General features: G+C 43.7%; 1 protein-coding gene across 1 annotated transcript in view; it reads right to left on the reverse strand.

Annotated features, from left to right (window-relative positions):
• Positions 1-2,640: 2,640 nt before the first annotated feature.
• The window catches only part of CFAP100 (cilia and flagella associated protein 100), a 28,521-nt gene continuing 8,187 nt past the window's right edge, over positions 2,641-22,974 (reverse strand). Inside the window, exons 6-13 of the mRNA XM_056862921.1 lie at positions 20,571-20,752; positions 18,449-18,623; positions 16,405-16,468; positions 14,510-14,661; positions 13,444-13,579; positions 13,009-13,211; positions 4,605-4,698; positions 2,641-2,790 (exon numbers count right to left, since the gene is read on the reverse strand). Coding sequence (XP_056718899.1) covers positions 2,677-2,790; positions 4,605-4,698; positions 13,009-13,211; positions 13,444-13,579; positions 14,510-14,661; positions 16,405-16,468; positions 18,449-18,623; positions 20,571-20,752 — 1,120 coding nt within the window. The 3' untranslated portion in view covers positions 2,641-2,676. The remainder of the gene's footprint in view (positions 2,791-4,604; positions 4,699-13,008; positions 13,212-13,443; positions 13,580-14,509; positions 14,662-16,404; positions 16,469-18,448; positions 18,624-20,570; positions 20,753-22,974) is intronic.

Here is a 22,974-nt window from a genome sequence, read left to right on the forward strand (position 1 = left end):
AGGTTTACTACCTACTCTGCAATGGGTAGCCAGTTAATGATCTCATCAGATCCTAGAAAACAAGTAAAAATGCCTCACTTTGCTCATTAGGAGGCTTTTTTTGTGGATGCTAATTCCTACCCCTTCAATTATGTTTACAGTAATACAAAACAGTGTTGCCAATTCAAATGAAGCTGCTGCTTCTTAATTGCATACAGCCTGATCCTTTGTATGTTTACTCAGAAGTAAGTTTTGCTGAGTTCAATGGAATTTACGTGGGAGTAAGCGTGCATATGGTTGCACCTTGACGTGGTTACCATTCACATATCTGTTGAGCTGCACAGAGCTTCCAGATAGTGTTTTGTGTGTGTTGCGTGAAGGCAAATGAATTCTTGCCTGAGCAGGGAAGAGCATTTTTAACTTAATAGGAAGCCGCCTTTTTACAAAAACTGTAGACTAAGCAAATCCACCTAATCATAAAGTTGTGTAAAATCAACATTCAACGGTATAGATTAAGACTGGAATTTAACATTCTTGTCACATGCCCAAATGACTATAAAATTATAAATAGAATTTTGTTAAGAGCATGGATTTTAGTGTCTATGGATTTTTATTCCCATGAAGTGAGACGACAAATACGCTTCAGGTTTTTGTTTTACAAAGCAATAGGTCCTACAGATGAGCACTGTATAATCCTACATTTTCATAAATTTATTTGCGACCATGGAATGCTGTAAGAAATAGTGATGATGACAGTGTTTGGGGGCAAACGTCTGCAGGTTGACCATCTCCCCCATTGTATTCTGCACTGGCCCAAAGGCTTGCCAAGTTTGGGCACAGTTTAGGAATGAGATTGGCCCTGTTTGCTGCCTCCTTGCTTCTCCCACCCAAACTTACCTAAGGACAGAGGCAATGAAAAGAGGTTAATGACCGGGCTTCCACTTAAGCCTGTAGTGTACAGTAGTGGCAATATCTTGGATGCTGGGAACCCTTACTAGAGATGCCAGGAAGGCTATCGTTCTCGGAACTTGGAGGAGATAGACTTGGCCTAGTCTTGGGTCTCAGGTACTTCATCAGGAAGATGAGGCCAGGGCTGTGCTGGGCTTGGGAATATTTAAAAGTATTAATATTTATTATTTTGGAGAATAAATATTTGCACCTGTTACAAAATTGAGAGTCAGGACAGGGTTTACCCATCACTTGTTTAAAATGTGGTAATTAATTCTTGTGCCTTTTGAGCTCCCGTTTCCAGGATAATGCAGTTTTTTGGGACTGAAATAATTTTACAGATCAGCTCACTTCTGATTTTCTGAATTATGTTTAAAAATGTAATCTTGATGAACTGGCTTGATTTTACATTACTGGTGTTGTATGCTGTCTGACCAGTGGCTCGAACAGTTTCTATACTTGTTTGCAACTTGTGCCTAAATTATTTTTCATGTTTCTGAGACGAAGCCTTTAAAGCCAGAAGGATGAAGATACTGCTAATCTCTCAAGCCTTTAAAAAAATTCACTCAGATTATGTTTAGGAGAAACTAAAACAGCGTGAATCTTCTAAGAAATGATGGCGTTGAAAGAATAGTTGGGGACACATCATCCCCTGAAGCTTACACCTCAAACTCTTAACCTGGTGGAATGGTTCACATGCTTATCTGGCCAGTAAGCATCTTTTGTGGTGATGTCCTGTCGGAAAGCAGAGAAATAGCTTCAGTGTGAAACTGGCACACCATGAGGTGGTCTATATGAGGTGGTCTATATGTGCCTAGGCCTAACCCACACAATAGTCTATCTTTCCACCCTTTTTTGAGGGGGAAGAACGATTCTCTGTGGATGTACTTATGGAGTACAGACCCAACATATTACCTTAGGTGATTGGGGTTGGGGGTAGATCCTCAGTGTAACACGTGAAGAGGATTATTGGCTGGGTAAAAGTGTGAACTGGACCCATCTAAAGTGGTGCTCCCTTTTATTTTTGCAGTCACACGTTTTTTGTTTTTTTTAAAAAGACAATGTTTTTATGGGGCTTGTAACTGTACTTCTAATAAGTTTATTTACTTGGCTTTGTAAATCCTTGTAAATTTCTAATGGCTTGGAGGGTAAGCTAGCATCAATTTCTTTTTCCAGCACAGTCCATTGCTGGCAGTGGACACCTAAAATTGCTGAGATAGAAGAAATAATAAAAACTAATGTCCAGTTCTTCATTTTAGCTGGGTTTTGTTGATGTTACCATTGTAATAATTTCTGCGCAGTATGTTTACTGCAACAAAAGAAATTCTTAAACTCTTGCAAGTTTTGAAGTTTACAGCTCTGAAGAAAAGCTGCTAATGAAATCCCGAAATAGTTTGTCACTTTCAGTTTTACACTTGCCAGACTCAGTGCTGGAATTAAACCATCTGGTTGGAGCCAAGGTTTTTCTTTCCGTCTCCCTAATCTTGTTCTCATTGTTTCAGTTATAAAAAGTCAAAACTGAAGGGGTTTGCGTTGCTAGCTTAAAGCAGTGCCGAAAAGGTGGCTCTTCTGGCTTTGGGTTGGATTAGCTGGTTAACGAATAAAAGGAAAATTAGATTTTGTTACCTTTAAAAAACATTTATTTAATACGAGTGACTAAAAAACGCAAACCCAGTTCTCCTAAGTAGTCTGTACTACTGTTACTCACTTCATGCTCATTGCGACGCTTCAGAGCCTTTTGTCAAGTTGCTAAGTAAAGTAGTACAGCAGTTCTTCCTTTTCCTTGTCAATCAGTCCTAGATCCTCATCTTCTTTCTCCTTGATGGCTGGAGGCTCAGAGCGGTACACCAGTCTTCTGCCAGTCTGAAAAGATACAGGAAAAGCAGGTGCAAGGTCTGATAATGGTTTGGTGCTTAGTGTGCAAATGCTGACAGCAGAAACCGTTTTAAAACTACAAGCTGATACTGTTATACAGAAAACGGTGTCCAGAAGTACAGCTATAGAAAGCTAAGACAGCAGCCTACAATCAGCCTTGCCTAAGGAGCTTCCTTCTATCTTAAGTGGGTCTTTCATTGCAGGAACAGCCTCTTAAGTTAGAAGCAGGCTCCTTAAGCTGGAGGAAGGCTGACTGGAGTGGTAAGATGACTGCCGCTTTGTCTTCCCTGCTCCATTTCTACCTAAAGCAGAAAGAGGGTTAAAAGAAAGACGAGCTGTTCCAGCAGTCCTATCCAGCAGGAAAAAAAGGGCAACGCTAACTTGTTTCTTCCTCACTAAAACTGGAACGACTGTAGCGTGTGCCCTTTACCATGGTAACAGAAAAGCGTTGTGAATTGCCACAAAGGCTGCCTGCTTTGGCTCCTCCTTACTTGCTCACCACAACCACACACTTGATTAAACCTGTGCAGAACAGTTTCTGCCATCCACCATTTCTGTTGCTCCACTGCTGCTCGTTACGAGACTTAAAAAGGTAAAGGTCCCCTGTGCATCCCCTGACCCATGGGGTGACATCACATCCCAACATTTACTAGGCAGACTTTGTTTATGGGGTGGTTTGCCAGTGCCTTCCCCAATCATCTCCCCTTTACCCCCAGCAAGCTGGGTACTCATTTTTACCGACCTTGGAAGGCTGGAAGGCTGAGTCAACCTTGAGCCTGCTACCTGAAACCAACTTACGTTGGGGTCGAACTCAGGTCGTGAGCAGAGCTTGGACTGCAGTACTGCAGCTTACCATTCTGCACCACGAGACTGTTACATGGTTTTTATACATATTTTACAATGAAAGTTGCCATGTCCTTTAGCAATAAGTCGGGAACACCAATGCCTGTGCAGCAACCTCCACTTTTGGAGTAAAGTACCTTAGACTTTTTCAATATCAGCAGCTGTTAACACCCCTAGTTTCAAATGTTTAAACTACAGATGACAGGATGGTCTGTATTGTAATTATGGCGGACTGACCCAGGCAGTCGTGGTGAATCAGGATTCTTCAGATGGAAAAAGGCCAGAAACTTTCAGAAGATCCTAATATTTTTACCATGTTCAACTGCCAAGCTGTCACTGCAACAAAGATTCTCTCATCCAAAGCAATCCAGATAAAACAGGTCTTAAAAGAGGACTGGAAAAATGCCAGGACAACCTAGTAAGTCATTCATCTATACTGGGAATTTTTTTAGTTGATTTACTTGATTTGATGGCTGGTCATAAATTCTTTACCTGAACACTGTATTCACTACACGAGGTATATCTGAAAATCCACATTCATTTCACAACAAGTGTAGGGGGTCAGGTTTTTTTTACAGCACAGAGTGATGATAATCCAGGGTCTTTACCATCTGTTCCCTCTAGTGAAACGACAACCCCTTTGCTGTTCATGGTGAGACTGATCAAAAAGGACCCTTTGAACTACTGATTAGATGATAGAAAGCAGAAAAACGAGTATACCCTGTGTTATGCTTTTGCTGTCTGAGGTGCATGTGAAACCACCCACCTCAAAGTTCTTTTGGACATCTGAAATACAAAAATCTTACCTTTAAGAATAGCAATGTACAAACTTAAACAATACCCGGAGTCAGACCTTACCCTCTGTATAGCCACAGCTCAGCTGAATTAGAGCTACAGAACAATTTGGATCTAAGTTAAATTAAAATTCTAAACAAAATGTGGCGGGTTACTGGGTTTACCTTTCTCTTAACTTCAGCTTGTGCCCTTGCCAGGGCTCGTTGCAGCCTCTCTTCCTGCAGTGCTCTCTGCTGTTTGATCTTTTCTTCTCTCATCCTATCAAAATCGAGACAGTAGATTTAAGGATCGCCGCGTCAGCCCCATGTATTTGTTCAAGGGCAAGGGTCCAGAGAGGGCCTTTCTAAGCTCAGAACACGCTTCTGTGCATGCACGGGGGTGGGGAGACGTTTTTTCTTTGCTGTAATAGCCTCTTGTGCATTGTGAGCTGTTGCTCTGGAAAACGCCATGTCCCCTTATAAACGGGAGTCATGAGGGCTTTCGCCTGAAGGGGAAAGCCACAAAGTCCCTGTGTATGCAACATGTGCTTTGAATCTCAGCCCGAGCTGTTGTTACTGACAAACACACTTAAGTGAATTCCGGGGTTCGTTCATGATTTGACTAAGTGCTGTTGCACTTCTCTTCAGTAGAAAATTATCCTTGGGTAACCAGGATCACACACACCTGTTCTTTGCCTGCCTTCTATTATTTGGTTTACAAGCATTCTCCACTGAGGCAAGGGCATCCTGATCAGTGGGTTATTTTCCTCTACATCCGGGTAGGCAGGACCTAAACTCAAAACTTCCTGTCTCCCCTTGGCGGGAAAATACCCCACAGGAAGCCAGTTTTCGTCCTGCCTATTCGGGTAGAGCAGGCACCATCGCGAGCTCCGTGCCTTCTTCTAGATAGGAGTGGTTAGGAGAGTCTTACTTAAATCGTTCTGTCCGTCTGTAATCGTGAGTGTATCATTTCCCCTTCTCCTCCTGTTTTATTCCAATAATTCCCCCCCCCTTCCCGGTGTGTCTTCTCCTCTGTTCCTTCAGCCTTAAGGCATAGGGGAGCCAAAATGGCCGACGCCATTTCACTGAGAGAGGACGATCTCCTCTCTGAAAAGGATTATGAAAGGGGACTGGTCCAAAATGTCCCAAAGATTCCCGCTTCTCCCAACGGCCGCAATTGCGGACCATTAGGGAGCGTGCCGCAGCCAGACGAAGCCCTAATTAGCGAGCCGCCCCCGACCCAGCCAAGGATAAAAAAGGCGCGAAAAGCCGCGCCGCTTCAGCCGAGCGGGAAGAGAAAGAGGCGGGGCGGTAAAGCTAGCGCTAACATGAAAGCCAGCCGGAGAACGCCTAATTCGTCTCCCAGACACCTGAACGCGATGCCCACGGTTCAGGCTTGTGCTTCGGCAGCGGCAGCGGCGGTCTCCCTCCCAGTGGGAACGGGTAACTTTGCGGCACCGGTTGTTTCCCAGGCGGGAGTTGGCAACCTCCCCCTTTTACTCAATCGGCGGCGGGAGGCCATTTTCTATCATGGGAAAATGCGGATGAGTTGATTAACTGCGCCCTCCAGCGGCAATGGCAGGCCTTTCGGGCACGACTACCCCCACCTATCTGGGCGGTTCCAGATGGCCATACATCCACCCCTACCATGCAAAACCCTAATCCCACAGTGGTTTCTGGGCCTAGCACCTCAGGGGTTACAAAGCAGGCTGCCTGGCCCACAAAGGCAGCCATGAAAGCTGTGGTGGTGGAACAAAGGGATCCACAGATGGAACTTTCCAAGTCCACAAATTCTTCCCTGGAGGATGAAGGGGAAGAGAAAGAGGAAGGGGAATTTGACACAGACGAGGAAGAACTCCCTCAGTCTGTTGAACAACACTCTAGACTGTTTTCTGGGGAGGATTATCAAGGGCTACTAGCCAAGGCCATCTTAGCCTTAGATTTAAACGAAGAGACCAATCCTTCGGATGAACCCAAATCAAAGTTAAAACAGGGAGTCAAGGAGTGTTTCCCCAGACCTCATCCTCAGTCTAACCTTGTGCCATTTCCTGAATTTTTCATAAGGGCAGTCAGGAATGGGATAATCCCTCATCCAACCGCCAAGTGCCACCTAATATAAAAAAGTTATATACTCTGGCAACACATGCAATGACCATGTTAAAAGTTCCCCTGGTGGACGCACCGGTTCTGGATCTCCAGTCACCAGGACTAGTCCCAGAGGACGAAGTAGGATCCTTAAGGGATCAGCTAGATAGAAAATCAGATTACCTTGCAAGAAAATCACACGAAGCCTCAGCAATGGCTATCCAGGCCAGTGCCACGACATCTATTTTTGCTAGGGCTTCATATTTGTGGATTAAGAAGATTCTTCAATTAGTTCCAGATGATAACCTGAGAGTTATAGGCAGATTGGAAAGGGTACTAAGTGCAGTCTCCCTAATGGCAGACGCATCCCTTGACACCATGTCATTTGTCTCTAGATCAATGTCATCTGTCACATCCTTCAGGCGGGCATTATGGCTCAGAGCCTGGCCCGCAGATTTTAAGGCAAAAACCAACCTCATGGTCTATCCCATAAAGGAAGGTAGATTGTTTGGAGAGAAGTTAGACAGTATTTTAATAGAAACCAAGGACAAAAAGCAAGCGCTACCAATGCAGACTAGGAAGGACCATCGACCAACGTCATATCCATCCTTTCGTTCCTCCAAGGTGGCGCCTAGATTCAGGGCTGACAACCGTAGGGGATCTTGGGGATCACCCAGGGGAGCCTGGGGGAACTCTCGTTCCTTTCGCAGAGGAGGAAGATTCCACAGATTCCAAGGTCCACAACCTAGAACCGATAAAGGGGATAGATTTCCCAAGTCCAATTCGCAGTGACGCCAACTCTCTTCAAGTGGGAGGCAGACTGCAGCAGTTTGCGACTCAGTGGATGCAGTCCAGCCCAGACAAGTGGGTAGCGAAAATCTTACAACAGGGGTACCTGCTGGAGTTTACTTCCCAACCTTCCAACCGCTTCCTACGGTCCCCAACCTCTTTCAAACAGGGGAAACATCTCAGAACCCTCACAGCTAAACAACACCTTTTACACATCAGGGCAATAGAACCAGTTCCAGCCCAGCAAAGGTGCCAGGGGATGTACTCCATCTTCTTTACCGTCCCCAAAAAGAACGGGGACTGGAGAGCCATCCTCAACTTAAAGTACATCAACAAGAGGATGGCTCACAGGCATTTTCGGATGGAAACTGTAAAATCGATAGTGGAGTCCCTCCTCCCTGGCACCTTTATGAGGGCAGTGGACCTCACAGAGGCATACCTTCATATACCCATACACCCCAATCACAGACAATACCTCAGATTTGCTTACGGGACCAATCACTATCAGTTCAGAGCCCTTCCATTCGGCCTGACATCCGCACCGCGGGTTTTCACGAAGACCATGATTACGGTCATCGCAGTACTCAGACAACAAGGAGTCCAGGTACATCCGTACCTGGACGACATCCTGATTTGTACTCCAACTCGGAGTCAATCCACACTACATACAAACCTAGTCTTACAGGTACTCCGAGAACATGGATACCTAGTCAACCTCCAGAAAAGTTCCTTAGTTCCATCCCAGAACATGACACACCTGGGTGTACAGATCAATTCCAAACACGACACCATCTCACTTCCAAAAGACAGAGTGGACAAAATAATATCCTTGGCCTCTTCAACGGCCAAGTTAAAGACAGCCTTACTCATGTCCCTAGCAAGACTTATGGGCTTGATGGTGTCTTGCATCGGAGTGGTACCATGGGCTCGTTTCCACTCTCATCCACTACAGACATTTCTTCTCCCATACCAATTGGACATTGCCAGAAAGAAGGTAAAGATGATCTCAATCCCCACACAGGTCAGACGCAGTCTCCACTGGTGGTGCAAGCCAACGATACTACGCAGGGCAACTCAATACATACATCCCGAACCCCTGCAGATATTTACGGATGCCAGCTTAACAGGCTGGGGGGCCACCCTGGACCAACAGATGGCACAAGGTCGTTGGTCTCAACAGGAGTCCATGCTTCACATAAACATCCTAGAACTGAGGGCGGTGAAACTAGCTCTACTGAGCTTTGCCAACAATCTCAGAGGCCATCATGTCCTCATAAGGACGGACAATACATCGACAAAGGCCTATATAAACAAACAGGGCGGTTCTCGATCCTCGGCCTTACACAGAGAAGCCTTGGCAATATTCGTTTGGGCTCAGGAAAACATACCATCAATAAGAGCAGAACACATCAAAGGCAGCCTCAATGTGCAGGCGGATTGGCTAAGCCGCCAATATGTCGACGAGGGAGAATGGGAGCTAGATCAGGGAACATTTCATCTTATTACCGCCAGATTTGGTACCCCTTCAGTAGATTTATTCGCCTCGGACTCAAATCACAAGGTGCCAAGATTTTATTCAAGGTACCAACATCCAAGGGCAGAAAGAACGGATGCTCTTCTGAGTCCCTGGCCAAAAGGTCTGCTTTATGCCTTTCCTCCAATTCCCATCCTACCCAAGGTACTCTGAAAAATTTCACAACAGAAGGCAAATGTTATTCTCATTGCCCCGTTCTGGCCTCGCAGGCCATGGTTTGTGAATCTGAAACGACTATCGTGTCAGGAACCCTGGCAGATCCCACCATCTCCGAACATGTTGATTCAGGGACCTATAGTGCACCCAGACCCTCAGTGGTTCTGTTTGACCGCGTGGCACTTGAGAGGCTAGCCCTTAAGGGTCAGGGTTATACCAACGATGTGGTGGATACAATCATTGAGGCCAGACGACCGTCCACAAGACTCATGTATAATGCCTCTTGGAAGGCTTTCGTTAGATGGGCCAAAAGAAAGAAAGTTGACCCCCTGCTACCGGGTGTACCACGGGTATTAGAGTTTTTACAGCAAGGGACCCACCTAGGTCTCTCAGCATCTACCTTGAGGAGACAAGTGGCAGCCTTAGCGACCGTTCTTCTTCGCTACGAGGGAGGTACAATAGCACAACACAAGCATGTTTTGGCCTTCATAAAAGGGGTAACTCAAATTCAGCCAGCCATAGTTCACAGGTTCCCATCCTGGAATCTTAACTTGGTCCTCAAAGCCCTCACTCTGCCGCCTTTCGAACCCCTCCGCTCGGTATCTATGAGATTCCTTCGCATGAAGGTGCTTTTCCTAACAGCAATCACCTCTGCTAGATGGGTTTCGGAGCTTAGGGCCCTTTCAATTAGGGAGGGGCTATGTGTATTTCATAAAGACAAACTCCTGATCTGTTAACTCCTGATCTGACCTTTCTACCAAAAGTCAATTCTAGATTTCACAGGACTCAAGAAATAAACCTTCCTTCGTTTTGCCCAAAACCTAAGGGAACCTTAGAAAAACTATGGCACACCTTAGATTTGAGAAGAGCCATACGAATCTTTATAGATAGGACAGCTGACATTAGACAGTCAGATTTCATGTTCATAGGGATTTCTAACCCAAACAAAGGGAAAAGGATGTCAGCGGCAGCTATAGGTTACACGCTGCGACAGTGTACAGCTGTGGTGTCCCAACCTCAGGGGGAATTACAGCCCATTCTCTGCGTAGTGCGGCCACTACAGCGGCATTTGATAAACAAGCTCCAGTTGATGAAATCTGTAGGGCAGCCACCTGGTCCTCAGTATCAACCTTTGTGAAGCACTACAGGATTAAAACCTGGTCTTCAGCGCAGGCGGCCTTTGGCCGCAGGGTGCTTCAAAGCGTGGTAGAATAGAAGGATACCCGCCCAGTGGGGAGCTCTGTAAAGTCCCACTGATCAGGATGCCCTTGCCTCAGTGGAGAATGAAGCCTTGGATACTCACTGTAGAGGCTCATTCTCTTCTGAGGCGAAGGGCATCCTGCCCGCCCGGTACAATTCAAGGTTTACAAACTGACATGCACTAGAATGTTAGAATTCTGTATGTTAACTGTTCTGTTTCCTGTTACGGTTATTATGTTAATGGTTAACGAGGGGTTTTTTGGCAAGCGTTTTTTGTTCCTGTCAATATAGCTAGTCTAGACGATAACTGGCTTCCTGTGGGGTATTTTCCCGCCAAGGGGAGACAGGAAGTTTTGAGTTTAGGTCCTGCCTACCCGGATGTAGAGGAAAATAACCCACTGATCAGGATGCCCTTCGCCTCAGAAGAGAATGAGCCTCTACGGTGAGTATCCAAGGCTTCATTATTCAAAAAGATTGTACAATTAATCAAAAAAGCAGTACAGATTAAATTAAATCAGCACAACGTTAACAGAAAAGAAGAGAGTTTAAGAATGAATAAGGCTTGGCTTCCTGTCCTGAAAACCTCCAGACTAACAAAGACTACAGTCCACAATAGCCATGCGGATTAGCTTTGGATTTCACACATTAACAGATCACTTCAGGATACAATGGTTCAATGTTAACATACCACATCCTCATTAGCACATTATCTTGATACTTACAGGACAATGATTAGCACATTACCTTTGATACTTTTTGCAGGACAATGATTCAGCTCAAACCCAACCCCTTTCTGACTATATATTATTCCTACACACTTGACCCTGAGAGACACTGTCCTTCAGTGTTACTTCTCTGAAGATGCCTGCCACAGCTGCTGGCGAAACGTCAGGAAAGAAAATACCAAGACCACGGTCACACAGCCCGGATAACCTACAAGAACCAATGAACTCTGACTGTGAAAGCCTTCGACAATATTTTAAATTTGTACTGTTAAGCAGTAAGTGATGACAATCAAACTTTATTTGTTAACTCGTTTTATAGCTGCCTCTCTATAAAACTGCTGGGACTTTGGTACATGAGAAAAGAGCTAACGCTGCTCGCAATTTGTATCCAAAGCTAGGCGAAACTAGTCTTTTTTCAAACTACTGTCTTTTGACAATGGTCAACTGAAAAATCAATAACTGAATTTTAGATTCTACCTTCCATAATATATAAAACACATAAGCTCATAATGAGGAAATCCCAAGCAAAAAAACCCCCATCACCTGCTGGCAGAAGACAACAATAGCGGGAGATAGACAGATCCCACCCGGGAAGGGAGTTTCAAAGTTTTGGCATCATGCATGAGAAGGCCCTTTTCCAGGTTGTCACCCATTTAGCCTCAGATGGTGGGGGCACCTGAAACTGGGCCGAGTGGTCAGGTAGGTTCATATGGGAGTAAGTGGTCCTTAAGGTATGCTGGCTGCAAGCTGTGTAGGACTTTTAAGGACAATACCAGCACCTTGAATTGAGCCCAAAAGCAAATTGGAAGCCACTGCAGATGGAGCAAGACAGTTCTGATATGGTCAGATGACACAATCCGGTCAACATTTTAGCTGCATCATTCTGTACTGACTAGCTTCTGGACAATCTTCAAAGACAGCCCCACATTAAATGCATTGCAATAGTTTAATCTGGGTGTGCACCACAGTGGCAAGATTTTTTTTTGCCTAGGAAGGGCTGCAGCTGGTTCACCAGCCAGTGCTGATGAAAGGTGCCCCTGGCTCCTGCTGCCACCTGTTTATCCAACAGAAGGCCAGGTCCAGCAGCACCCCAAGGTATGACCCTGCACATTTAGGGGAGGGGTGCAACCCCATCTAGAGTAGGAGGCATATCAATTCCTTGATCAAACCTTCACCCCACCATTAGCACCTCCATTTTGTAGGGATAAAGTTTCAATTTGTTAGCCCTCATCCATCCCAAAACTACTTCCAGTCACCTATTCAGTTTCCTCAGACTCCCTGGGATTGGCAAGAAGTGCTAGACAGAACTCAGTGTCATCCACATATTGGTAGCAACTCAGCCCATATCTCTGGATCACCTCTCCAGTGGCTTCACATAGATGTTAAAAAGCATGGGGTGGCAGCAAGATGGAGTATTGTGGAACCCTGCAGACCAGAGGCCAAGGGGCCAAGCAGCAACCCCCCCCCCGTACTACATTGTGTGTGTGTGTGTGTGTGTGTGTGTGTGTGTGTGTGTGTGTGTGTGTGTGTGTGTGTAAAGTGCCGTCAAGTTGCAGCCGATTTATGGCGACCCCTTTTGGTGTTTTCATGGCAAGAGACTAACAGAGGTGGTTTGCCAGTGCCTTCCTCTGCACAGCAACCCTGGCATTCCTTGGTAGTCTCCCATCCAAATACTAACCAGGGCTGACCCTGCTTAGCTTCTGAGATCTGACAAGATCAGGCTTGCCCGGGCCATCCAGGTCAGGGCCAGTACTACATTAAGAAACCTATATTCGAGGTGGGACCAAAACTCACCACAAAACAGTGCTTCCCAGATTCCCAAAAGGTGGTCCAGAAAGGATATCATGATTGCTGGTATCAAAAGCCACTAAGAACTTCAGGAGAGTTAACAGGGTTGGACTCTTCCTGTCCCTTTTCCAGGGCAGGTCATCCACAAGGCCTTCAGTCCCATAATCAGGCCTGAAACTTCACCATTTCCAAACCTTTGTGCATTGGCCTTTGTGCAGGTAGTAATCCACAACGGGTCAGTCTTCTATACAGATGTATCAGCTCTCAAATGGACAGAAACAATAGGGTATTCCTAATCTGATTTCTCTCTTACCTTATCCTTCGTTCTTTTTCTTTGGCTTTCTCAGCTTGCTCTATTTTTGCCGGAGGTACTCTCTCGAGACATTCCAGCAAGTCATCCAGTTGGTGTTCTATAACAGTTAGCATCTGTAGGGTTCCAAGATTTGCCTCGTTTTCTCCAATGCAGCGTCGATAGACTTCCAGCACCTTTCGATGTAAGCTCACCAGCATTTTGTCCTGCAGGCAAGAGACAGCATTAATTCTCAAGCGCTGACAGAGAGTCCAGGAACACATGTTGACTTTGAACTGGTATTCACAATCATTCTTGCAAAATGTAGAATATTTTTCCGGGGAAACAGTGTCACCCTCTCATTAGTGGCAGTCAGTAGACATTTATTCGTAAGCCATGCATATGTCTTCTTATCCTGGCCAGTGATTTCTCTTTGATGGCTTTGATTGACTTGCATACCTGAACCTCTGCTTTGTATTCTCCAAAGGAAAAGACCCGTGCTTTGAGTTCTAGGTCAGCTGCTGTCTCTTCCTCTTTAACAATGTTGGCTTGAAGTGTGACTGAAAGTTGCTTTAACTGCTCAATCTCCATGTCCCTGTTCAACAAGAAATCGAATTTTTTAAAAAGGTTTCATAATATTTTCTCACCATGTAGGAATTTTATGCAATCATTGGCAGGCTTCATGTGACAGTCCATTCAGGTGGCCCATTATGTTAAGTTTGGTGACAAAGATGGATAAAATCTATAAGATAGGTTTGGGGAACATGTGCTAGTTCACAAGATAAATGAATCCTAGTTACATGGATCTCATAAAAGTGACAGTAAAGAAAAAGTGCAAACTGTTGGTCCTTTTTCCATTTTTTTTTTTTTTTACAGTAGCTATTAGGACTGTGCAAAAAGTTTTTCTGGTATTATAAATCTGGAATTTTTTACAAAATCCGGAAAAAGCAAATCCTTATATTGGCTTTTTCCAGATAATCAAAACTTTTTGGGTTTATTAAACTCGAACCCAAAAAATACATGGTGCAGAGCTGGGCCCAGCGTTCAGTACATTGTCACCTCTGAAGTCCATGTGGAAAATGGCGGTGGGGCCAAAGCAGCCCCGAATAATGCTGAAAAAATTCAGCATTCTTTAGGATCCACTTGTTGGCTCCCTTTAATTGTCGCCATTTTTTCTGGTAAACCCCCTCCCCCCCCAAAAAATACCAATAAGGTACTTTTTAGGGGTTTTTCGGTTCAGCTTTACCTGAATGCACATCCCAGTATGACAATAGAGTACTCTTACAATAACATAGCAGCATAATTTCTCAATATTAATAATAAACTGCATTTCTTTACATATGGTGTAACATTAACAGTGCAGGTAGTTTGTTTTGACAATCCATAATATTAAGGAATGTGATTCAACAGAAGAAGCATCTTTTATCATGCAGTCCTAAGCAGAGTTACACCCTTCTAAGTCCACTGAAGTCAGTTTGCTTAGAAGTGGGTAACTCTGCTTAGAACTGCACTGTTAATAACTTACATTTTATGGCGAGTAGTACTCAAAGTATGCCGAAGTTCATCTAGAGTTTCCTCTGTCTCCTGCGAATTCTGAATTAGAGACAGATTCTGTTCCTCGAGCTCAGTGAAAAGGTTTAGCAGCTGGTGTGGATCAGTAAAGTATATCTCAGGTTGCTGCAAAGGAATATATAAAGACCTAAGAATGTATTTGTTGTTTATCCTCAGCAGAGAGCATGCAGAGCAGGAGAGATGGGTTCTTACCCTTCTGGTGGCTTTTCTTCTCATTAAGGATGCAGAATAACATTTTAAAGTAATATTTTTGTTTTGACTTGCAATTCAAGTAATTGTACTCTCTCTCTCTCAAAATAGACCACTTTATAAGTTGGGTTCCTTTTATGCTCAAAAAGACTTTGTTCACTTGAGGCGACGCAAAAACCAAAGTAAGGTTTTAAGAAATCTCACAAGGAAAATTGTGGGCCATAGTGAGCCTCAACTAGAAGGTGGAGGGCTAGTTTAGTGCTCCTTTACCTTAAACAGTTGTCTAGAAGACAATATCTTCACAGGTATACGCTGTCATAGATCTGAAATTTGCACCCACAAAACTCTATCATGTGTACAGTAGTTCTAATCTGAGAGATAGGCCATCCATGGCTTGGGAAAACAAAATTCCAGTGAAACTTAAAAGACAAATTATATTTATTTCAATATGAATTTTCATGAGTCACAGCTCACTTCTGAAGTAGTGAGCTGCGACTCACAAACACTTATATTGAAATAAATGTTGTTAGGCTTTAAGATATCACTGGACTTTTATTTTGCTACAACTAACACGGCTAACCATTTATAATAATCTATGGCAGGGGTTCCCAACCGTTTTGAGCCTGTGGGCACATTTGGAATTCTGACATGGCCTGGTGGGCACAGCAACAAAATGGCTACTGCCGGAAGCAGAGCCAGACACAAAATGATTGCCACAGCTTAACTTCAGTAACACAGTGTAGACCCTTGTGTTGTGGCAGGCTGCTGACAAAGCAATATTTTAAAAAATCTGCACAGCCAATTAAATCTCCAATAGTCAATAAGAAGCCTTGCTGGCCAAAAGCCCTACCTGGTCCCACCTATTTCCTAAAAATACTTGGCGGGCACTATGGTACCCAAGGGCACCACGTTTGGGACCCTGGTCTATAGCCTGAACATCTTTCTTGATAATGCCACAATGCCTCTTCGCCAAATGAAATGTAAACAGGTGGATTCAAAAGAGAGATGATAATGAATTTCTCGTCCCTGATATTTACCCTAAAATCCCTCTTCTGGCTTTGTGAAATCTTTTGTGAATCCCAAGATTCTTTCTTTTCTATTTCCTTGTACTGAATTTTTCTCACAAGGCAGAATTTTTTTACAACATGATCAGTGTGTTGGTCTGCATTCTATTGGACCTATGTATATATTAATAGTGTATAAAAGCCCTATAATGTCTACACAATTCCCAAGAATCTACAAAAACAGCTGCAGAGAGCAAAGAACCAAACCAGTTGACAAAAACCTAAGAAATGAAATTGGACACGTTTGCTCACCCCTAATTTTAAAAAGGTACAATTTTGTTTCACCAAATACGGATTGTGTCCTAGACATTAGTGTTTTCTAGTTTTTAATTCTTGCAGACCACAGTGACCTTATGGAGAAAATATGCAATTGTACCACATTGTACCAAATGCCAAAAAATTTTAGTTAACTAGTTTATACTTGCCTGGAGTGCCAAACTGAGAACATTGGTCACAAGTAACTTCTCCTGCACAAGCCTCATTAAAGTGAATCGAGTAGCTCAAGAATATATTAGAACAGCATCATATACAGTAAAGCGCCAGTTAAGAACATCCAAAGTAATATTCAAAAGCCGTTTGATTCAAGGTTACTGACCTCATCATCTTCCTCATCAGACAGGGTTGGAGAGTCCTTGTCTTCTGTTATCACAGTTACAGTACTCCTGTAGGGATTATTCTTGGGTTGAATACTAGCACAAAAAGACTGTATACTTTTTACATGGAAGAACATATGTGATAATTATTTATTTTGTTTTATTTCTTGCCCACTGATGTGCAGGGAGCCAACAGCATTCTTTTGTTTATACCTTTGGCTTGTACATGATAGGCCAGGCTAGCGTGATCTCATCAGATCTTGGGAGCTAAGCAAGGTCAGCCTTCATCACTATTTGGGTTGGAGACCACCCAGGAATATCAGGGTCTCTATGCAGAAGCAGGCAATGGCAAACCACCTCAGAATGTCTTTTGCCTTGAAACCCTTACAGGGTCACTGTAAGTCAGCTGTGACTTGACAGCAACATAATCTGAACATAACACTCCATGCATCTAACAAAGCAGTCCCTGGCTCATGAATGTTTATGATATGCAAAAAAACAGCACTTAGGCCAGTAATCAAACAGGTGTCTTATTTCTAATCCTGAAGCGAGATATTTTGTATATATGATATAAAAAATATACAATGTAAAATATAGTGACTAATAGACACCTGTTTGATTACTGGCCTAAGTGCTGTTATTTGTATATCAGATTTATTGTATACAGCATAAGTGGTTTTTTTGTCATGAATGTTTATGCCATAATACATGCATTAGTCTTTAAGGTGCCACAAGACAAAATAGGAAACTTTCAGCCCATTCCTGAGAGCTGCAATGGCTGGGGGCGGCGTGGCCCCTCCTCCACCTCCATTGAGGTTTCATGGCTGGCACAGGAGGAAAAAAGGGGGTTTTATTTGTAAAAACCCAGAAATAGGGGGGAAGCCCCATAGAGTACAGCAGTGCTGCACCACCAAAAAGGTGGTGCAGCACCATCATAGCTTTAGGGGGTGCTCCCGGGCTGAAAGTGGTTAGGAGGCTGCCTAACGGCAGCTCCACCCCCTGGAACGTCTCCCAGGATGCTGGTGCAAGGACTTCTGCCAGGAGGATGCTGGCGGGAGGCCGTGCCGGCGTCGGAGGGCTAAACTGCCACCGCAGTCCAGGGGGCCAGTGTAAGTGCTCCTACACCGGTGTCCATGCCAGTTTGCACAGGGCAAGTGGCATGGACACCGGCATAGGGGTCATGCCTCCTCCTATGCCCATTCAGCCCCCAACTTCAGGAATCGGCTGAAAATACCCATTAACAGTATCTCAAATAATTCATGCCATAGTATTCCTTATTACTATGTATGGGTGAGAAAGCTGGACAATGAAGAAAGCTGACAGGAAGGAAGTAGATTCCTTTGAAATGTGGTGTGGGAAGAGAGTTTTATGGATTCTGTGGACCGCCAAAACAACAGCAACACACAAATAAGTGGGTTCTAGATCAAATCAAGCCTGAACTGTCCCTAGAAACTAAACTGACTAAACTGAGGCTATTGTACTTTGGTCACATTATGAGAAGACAAGACTCACAATAATGCTAGGAAAAGTGGAAGGCAACAGGAAAAGAGGAAGACCCAACATGAGATGGATTGCCTCTATAATGAAGCCACAGCCCTCAGTCTGCAAGACCTGAGCAAGGCTGTTAATGACAGGACATTTTGGAGGACCTTGATTCATAGGGTCGCCATGAGTCGGAAGCATCTTGATGGCACTTAACACACACAGTATCTCATTAATTTAAAAGGGTTAGCTTCAAATTGCAGAAGAGAAGGATTCTTTTGTGGAAGCCATGGCAGCGAAATGTGGTATACAATAGCACTGGCACACATTTGATAAGGCTTCCATAGGAGTCATGTGCATGGCCAGTCGCTGCTGATTTGCTCTGACCATGCCCAGATTTCACACATTTCACACACACACCCTTTGATTGCTCGTCTGTTCTAATCTGAAAAAAACTAAAGTGCAGCCCTTCGTTCACAAGGTGGGATAAGCAAACGTTTCTCTGACAGAAGGTAACGTAAAGCTGATGTTGTTTGCTACCCCCCCCCCCGCCCCGACACTTACACTTTTCTGTTATGCAGGGATTTGAAGTTTTGCCGAGAGAACATTCGGCTTAATCTGACAGATTCTTTCCTTGGCATACTTAAGCTTGGACTCCTAGAAGTGGCTTGGTCTGGCGTGGACAGGTCAAAACTGGAATGTGTGACTCTCTGTTTGCTCCTGCTCTGGGAATCCCGGCCTAAGCACAAAAAAAGCAAAAAACAAAAAAACAACAAAAAACAACAACACAAATCCTTTAAAAAGACAGATATATAGGCATCTATGTTTTGGATTTTTTATTTAGAAAAAAGATAACTAAGGTGGTGAGAAAAAATGAAATTTTTTTGGGGGGGGGAATTGAAATATTCACAGTACATACTTTTCTATCAAATCTAACTTTGATTTGTCGAAGGCTTTCACGGTCAGAGTTCATTGGTTCTTGTAGGTTATCCGGGCTGTGTAACCGTGGTCTTGGAATTTTCTTTCCTGACGTTTCGCCAGCAACTGTGGCAGGCATCTTCAGAGTACTTCAGTGTTACTACTCTGAAGATGCCTGCCACAGTTGCTGGCGAAACGTCAGGAAAGAAAATTCCAAGACCACGGTTACACAGCCCGGATAACCTACAAGAACCAACTAACTTTGATTGATTGAACAATAAAATGATGCATCATTTATAACTTAGTGAGCATAGAACATTGTCCTCCTTGGAAAATTTACGGAATATAAGCATGCACATATCTTCATTTTCTTTTAAGAAAAATTTCAAGTATGCCCAGTACTTGAAAAAGAATTGCAAATTGCTGAACCTTACACCACCACTGAAGATGTAGCTTTGGTTTTTGCCATCAGAGAGGTTGGAAAAATATGATACAACTATATCTATGAAACTTAACACATTAGAACATACAACATTAGAACACACACATAAAAGTAGAGTATCCAATAATGGCTGGGCGCCTATTTTCAATGTCCTTAGTAGTAGTAAGAATGATATGGTGTAGTCTCATCTGGAGAGTCCAAGTGCAAACACACAAGGCGGCCCATCTCCTCTAGAGGCACAAAGAAAGCTGTAAGCAGTAGCTACTAACAAATGTATTGGGCAAGAATCAATACGCCTGTCAATGGAAACAAGAATATTGAAAACAACTGAAGAAGTGTTTTATACATGAAATGGCTTTGAAAGCCTCTAGAGGAGATGGGCCGTCTTGTTGTGTGTTTGCACATGGACTCTCCAGATGAGACTACACCATATCATTCTTACTACTACTAAGGACATTGAAAATAGGCGACCAGCCTTTATTGGATACTCTACTTTTATGTGTGTGTTCTAATGTATGCTTTAATGTGTTAAGTTTCATAGATATACCGGTAGTTGTATCTCACTTATAGGATTCACGGGTGTGTTAGAATTCACTGTGTTTGGTTGTTAATAAAATGTTGTATTACTTTATGAGTAGCCACTCTATGTGAGTTCAGTACTGATTGCTTAGGACATAGATAGGTATTTTTTCTCTTATTGTTTAGGTAGGAAAAATAAACATTGAAGACAGAAAACAAATTTTGTAGTTAATAAAAGAACGGGTATTATTTGGACAGAAACTCCCTCATAGGATCTCCACAGGTAGAACTCAGATTCTAAGCTAAACTTTGTAATGCTGACTTCTTTAAGAATGTATTTGCATTAAACACATTATAGCATACTACTTGTTGCTAAAACAGAACAAAACTAAATCTTGGAAATGTATATGAAACCTCTAAAGTATAAGAGATTTATTTTTCAGCGGTCCCCCAAATTTCCCAGTATTTCCCATGGAAAAAGTAGATGTTATGCATGCTATACATTTTCAGTGTGAAAAACGACTTAAGAAACATTTTACTCATTCTAAAGAAGAGAATATTTCATCTGAGGTTTTTCCTCAGTGGTCCCCCAAATTCTCCACTTTTCCCATTGGAAAAATTGAAACAAGTCCTTGGGGAGACAAAAACTGAAGCCCCCTCCAATTTCTCCCAACCCCCCTGGGCCTTCATCTCTAAATGCTATCTCCCTTGATAGCTCAATGGGACATCCAGGTGTAGAGGCAGTGTACCTTTAAATGCCAGCTGCTGAAGATCAAACAGTAGACTGTCCTTTGCTGGCCCTCTTACCTCGGCTTGCACTGGGTACTTGGGCAGGTTTTTCATCTTTAAGTTCAGGAACAACTGTCATCATTTTTTCTTTCTGCCGCTTTCTTTCATAGTTTTCTTGCCACTCTTTTGGGGACAGCTGGAACAGGAAGTCCTTGAACACCATGTATTCATGCAAAGTGTCTTCAAATCTGGCTATCTCACTAGGAGGTAAATGGACAGGATCAACAAGTTACACAGAGACCTCTCATGGTGAACAGATTCAATGTTTCGATTTCGAGCAGGGGTCTGCTCAGAGGACTGGCTGGCAGAATTGTTGAACCCTACTTGTTTGAAGAAGAAGAAGAAGAAGAGTTGGTTTTTATACGCCGAGTTTCTCTACCACTTAAGGGAGACTCAAACCAGGTTACAATCACCTTACCTTCCCCTCCCCACAACAGACACCTGTGAGATAGGTGGGGCTGAGAGAGTGTGACTGGCCCAAGGTCACTCAGCAGTCTGCATGTGTAGGAGCAGGAAACAAATCCGGTTCACCAGATTAGCCTCCGCCGCTCATGTGGAGGAGTGGGGAATCAAACCCGGTTTTCCAGATCAGTCCACCACTCCAAACCACCACTCTTAACCACTACACCATGCTGGCTCCAGTGTCTTTGGCAGGGGCAAAGTCAAGGGAAGGAGTGATTCAGAAGCTGGCAGTTTTTCTGCACCAGAAGAGTGTTGGGATCTCACTCCATGCCACCACAGAAGTTTGGTAGAGTGGCCAACCCAAGGAGCAACCCAACAAAAATGGAACCCCACTGGTTTTTTTTAAATATTGCTAAACAGCAGCCCCAGAGTCCTTATCCACAGTTCAGAAGATTCAGCTGTTTCCCCTTGCACCCGTCCTCACCCTAGAGCTGCCGTCAGAGGAAACTATGGTCAGTTTCACCCAACAAGTTGAATAGCAGCTCAATGGGGCATTTCAAGGTGAAGAAAACTCTTTGGAGGAAGAGTTAAGCCCCCTCTTTCACGCAACAGTCAGTTCCTAATGGACAGCCCATCGTTTAAAAACGTGCCGGCATCTGTTTTGATCCTGGAATGTATAAATGTGAGGAAACTGCCCTCTTCCCAAAACATAAAGGACCCCTGGATACATCCATAAGTTAGGTTTTGCAGATTGACCACAGAATCAGCATTGGAAAAGGAGTAACAAGTCAACCAGAGTAGAAAAGGAGTGGAAACCAGAGTGGAAAAAGAGTAACACCCTACCATCCATTATCCTCACAATGGCAGAATGCAGTGTTAAAGGCTGCCATGAGCGGAGAGGTTGGTAGATGCCTGTAGGGCAGACTGATCCGGATGCTATAAGCTAAGCACCAAATTGCAGAGGAAAGCAACAAATGGAAGCCTGAAGGTCCCAACTTGAGCTCCAACACAACTTACTCCTCCAACTTCTGCTTTTTTTTAGCTTTTGCTGCTGAGTACTCTCTGGAGGTCTATTTGCCAAACATTTGGCATCTGTGTTGGATACCCAATAATATTTTAGTTCAAGATTGAATACTGGACTGTTGATATTTGACAATGGGTTGGATCTTATGGAGCATTTCTGCAAATGGAAAGGATGTGATTTTTGTTGATTCACCCTGTTGCAGACCTTTGACTTCCCTCCCCATACTGTTCTGGGGGAGGTCCTTTGTTCCCCAGGAGCAGCATGGGGGGCATTTTGGACTACAGCAGGAGGTGGGGAAATATTCCATGGAATCCAAGCCATAACCTGGTAGTTGATCTGCCAAGGTGTTTAATAATCGATAGTACTAATAGATGGCACACAATGGTGTATCAAAGTGACTCCCCAAACATCTTGCCCTCAGGGCAAACTTGTCATATCGACTTGTCCATGAAGGAAATCTTCTACAGCAAACCTTCAAGTTAAAGAGGATTCTGAGACATGTTTAGCAATTGTCATTTTTGTAGGGCATTTTTGGCCCTCACCCAATATGAACTGAGTGTGACACCCAACATTTCCCTGTGGCTGCCTACTGAAGATGCAGGTCATTAGTAATAGAAAAACTGACTTTGGGGGAAATTTGTCTTACCGTTACTGACTGTTTTAGTTGAGAACCCCCTGATAAGCTTTCAGAGAATCCCCAGGATTCCCTAGAAGCCAATTAGTGACTCCTCTTGTCTGATTAAGCCATTAAGGGCTTTAGTGGTAACAAGCAGCTCCTGGAAAATCATGAGGAGCCTATACAGAGAATTGATGTAATGTACTCCCAGCAATCCACCCTGTAGAAATTCATATACAGCACATTGTAGTTATGCTGTGGGGTTCTAAAAGCATGAATGAATCCCACACTATGTAGATGAATACTTATGGATATACAGGGGGAGGAGGAAAACCAGCCAACCCCCAAGTTATGAGTGATATCTTCAGCTACAATATTTC

Source organism: Euleptes europaea, chromosome 1 (assembly GCF_029931775.1).
Source record: "Euleptes europaea isolate rEulEur1 chromosome 1, rEulEur1.hap1, whole genome shotgun sequence".
NCBI classification, from domain to species: Eukaryota; Metazoa; Chordata; class Lepidosauria; order Squamata; family Sphaerodactylidae; genus Euleptes; species Euleptes europaea.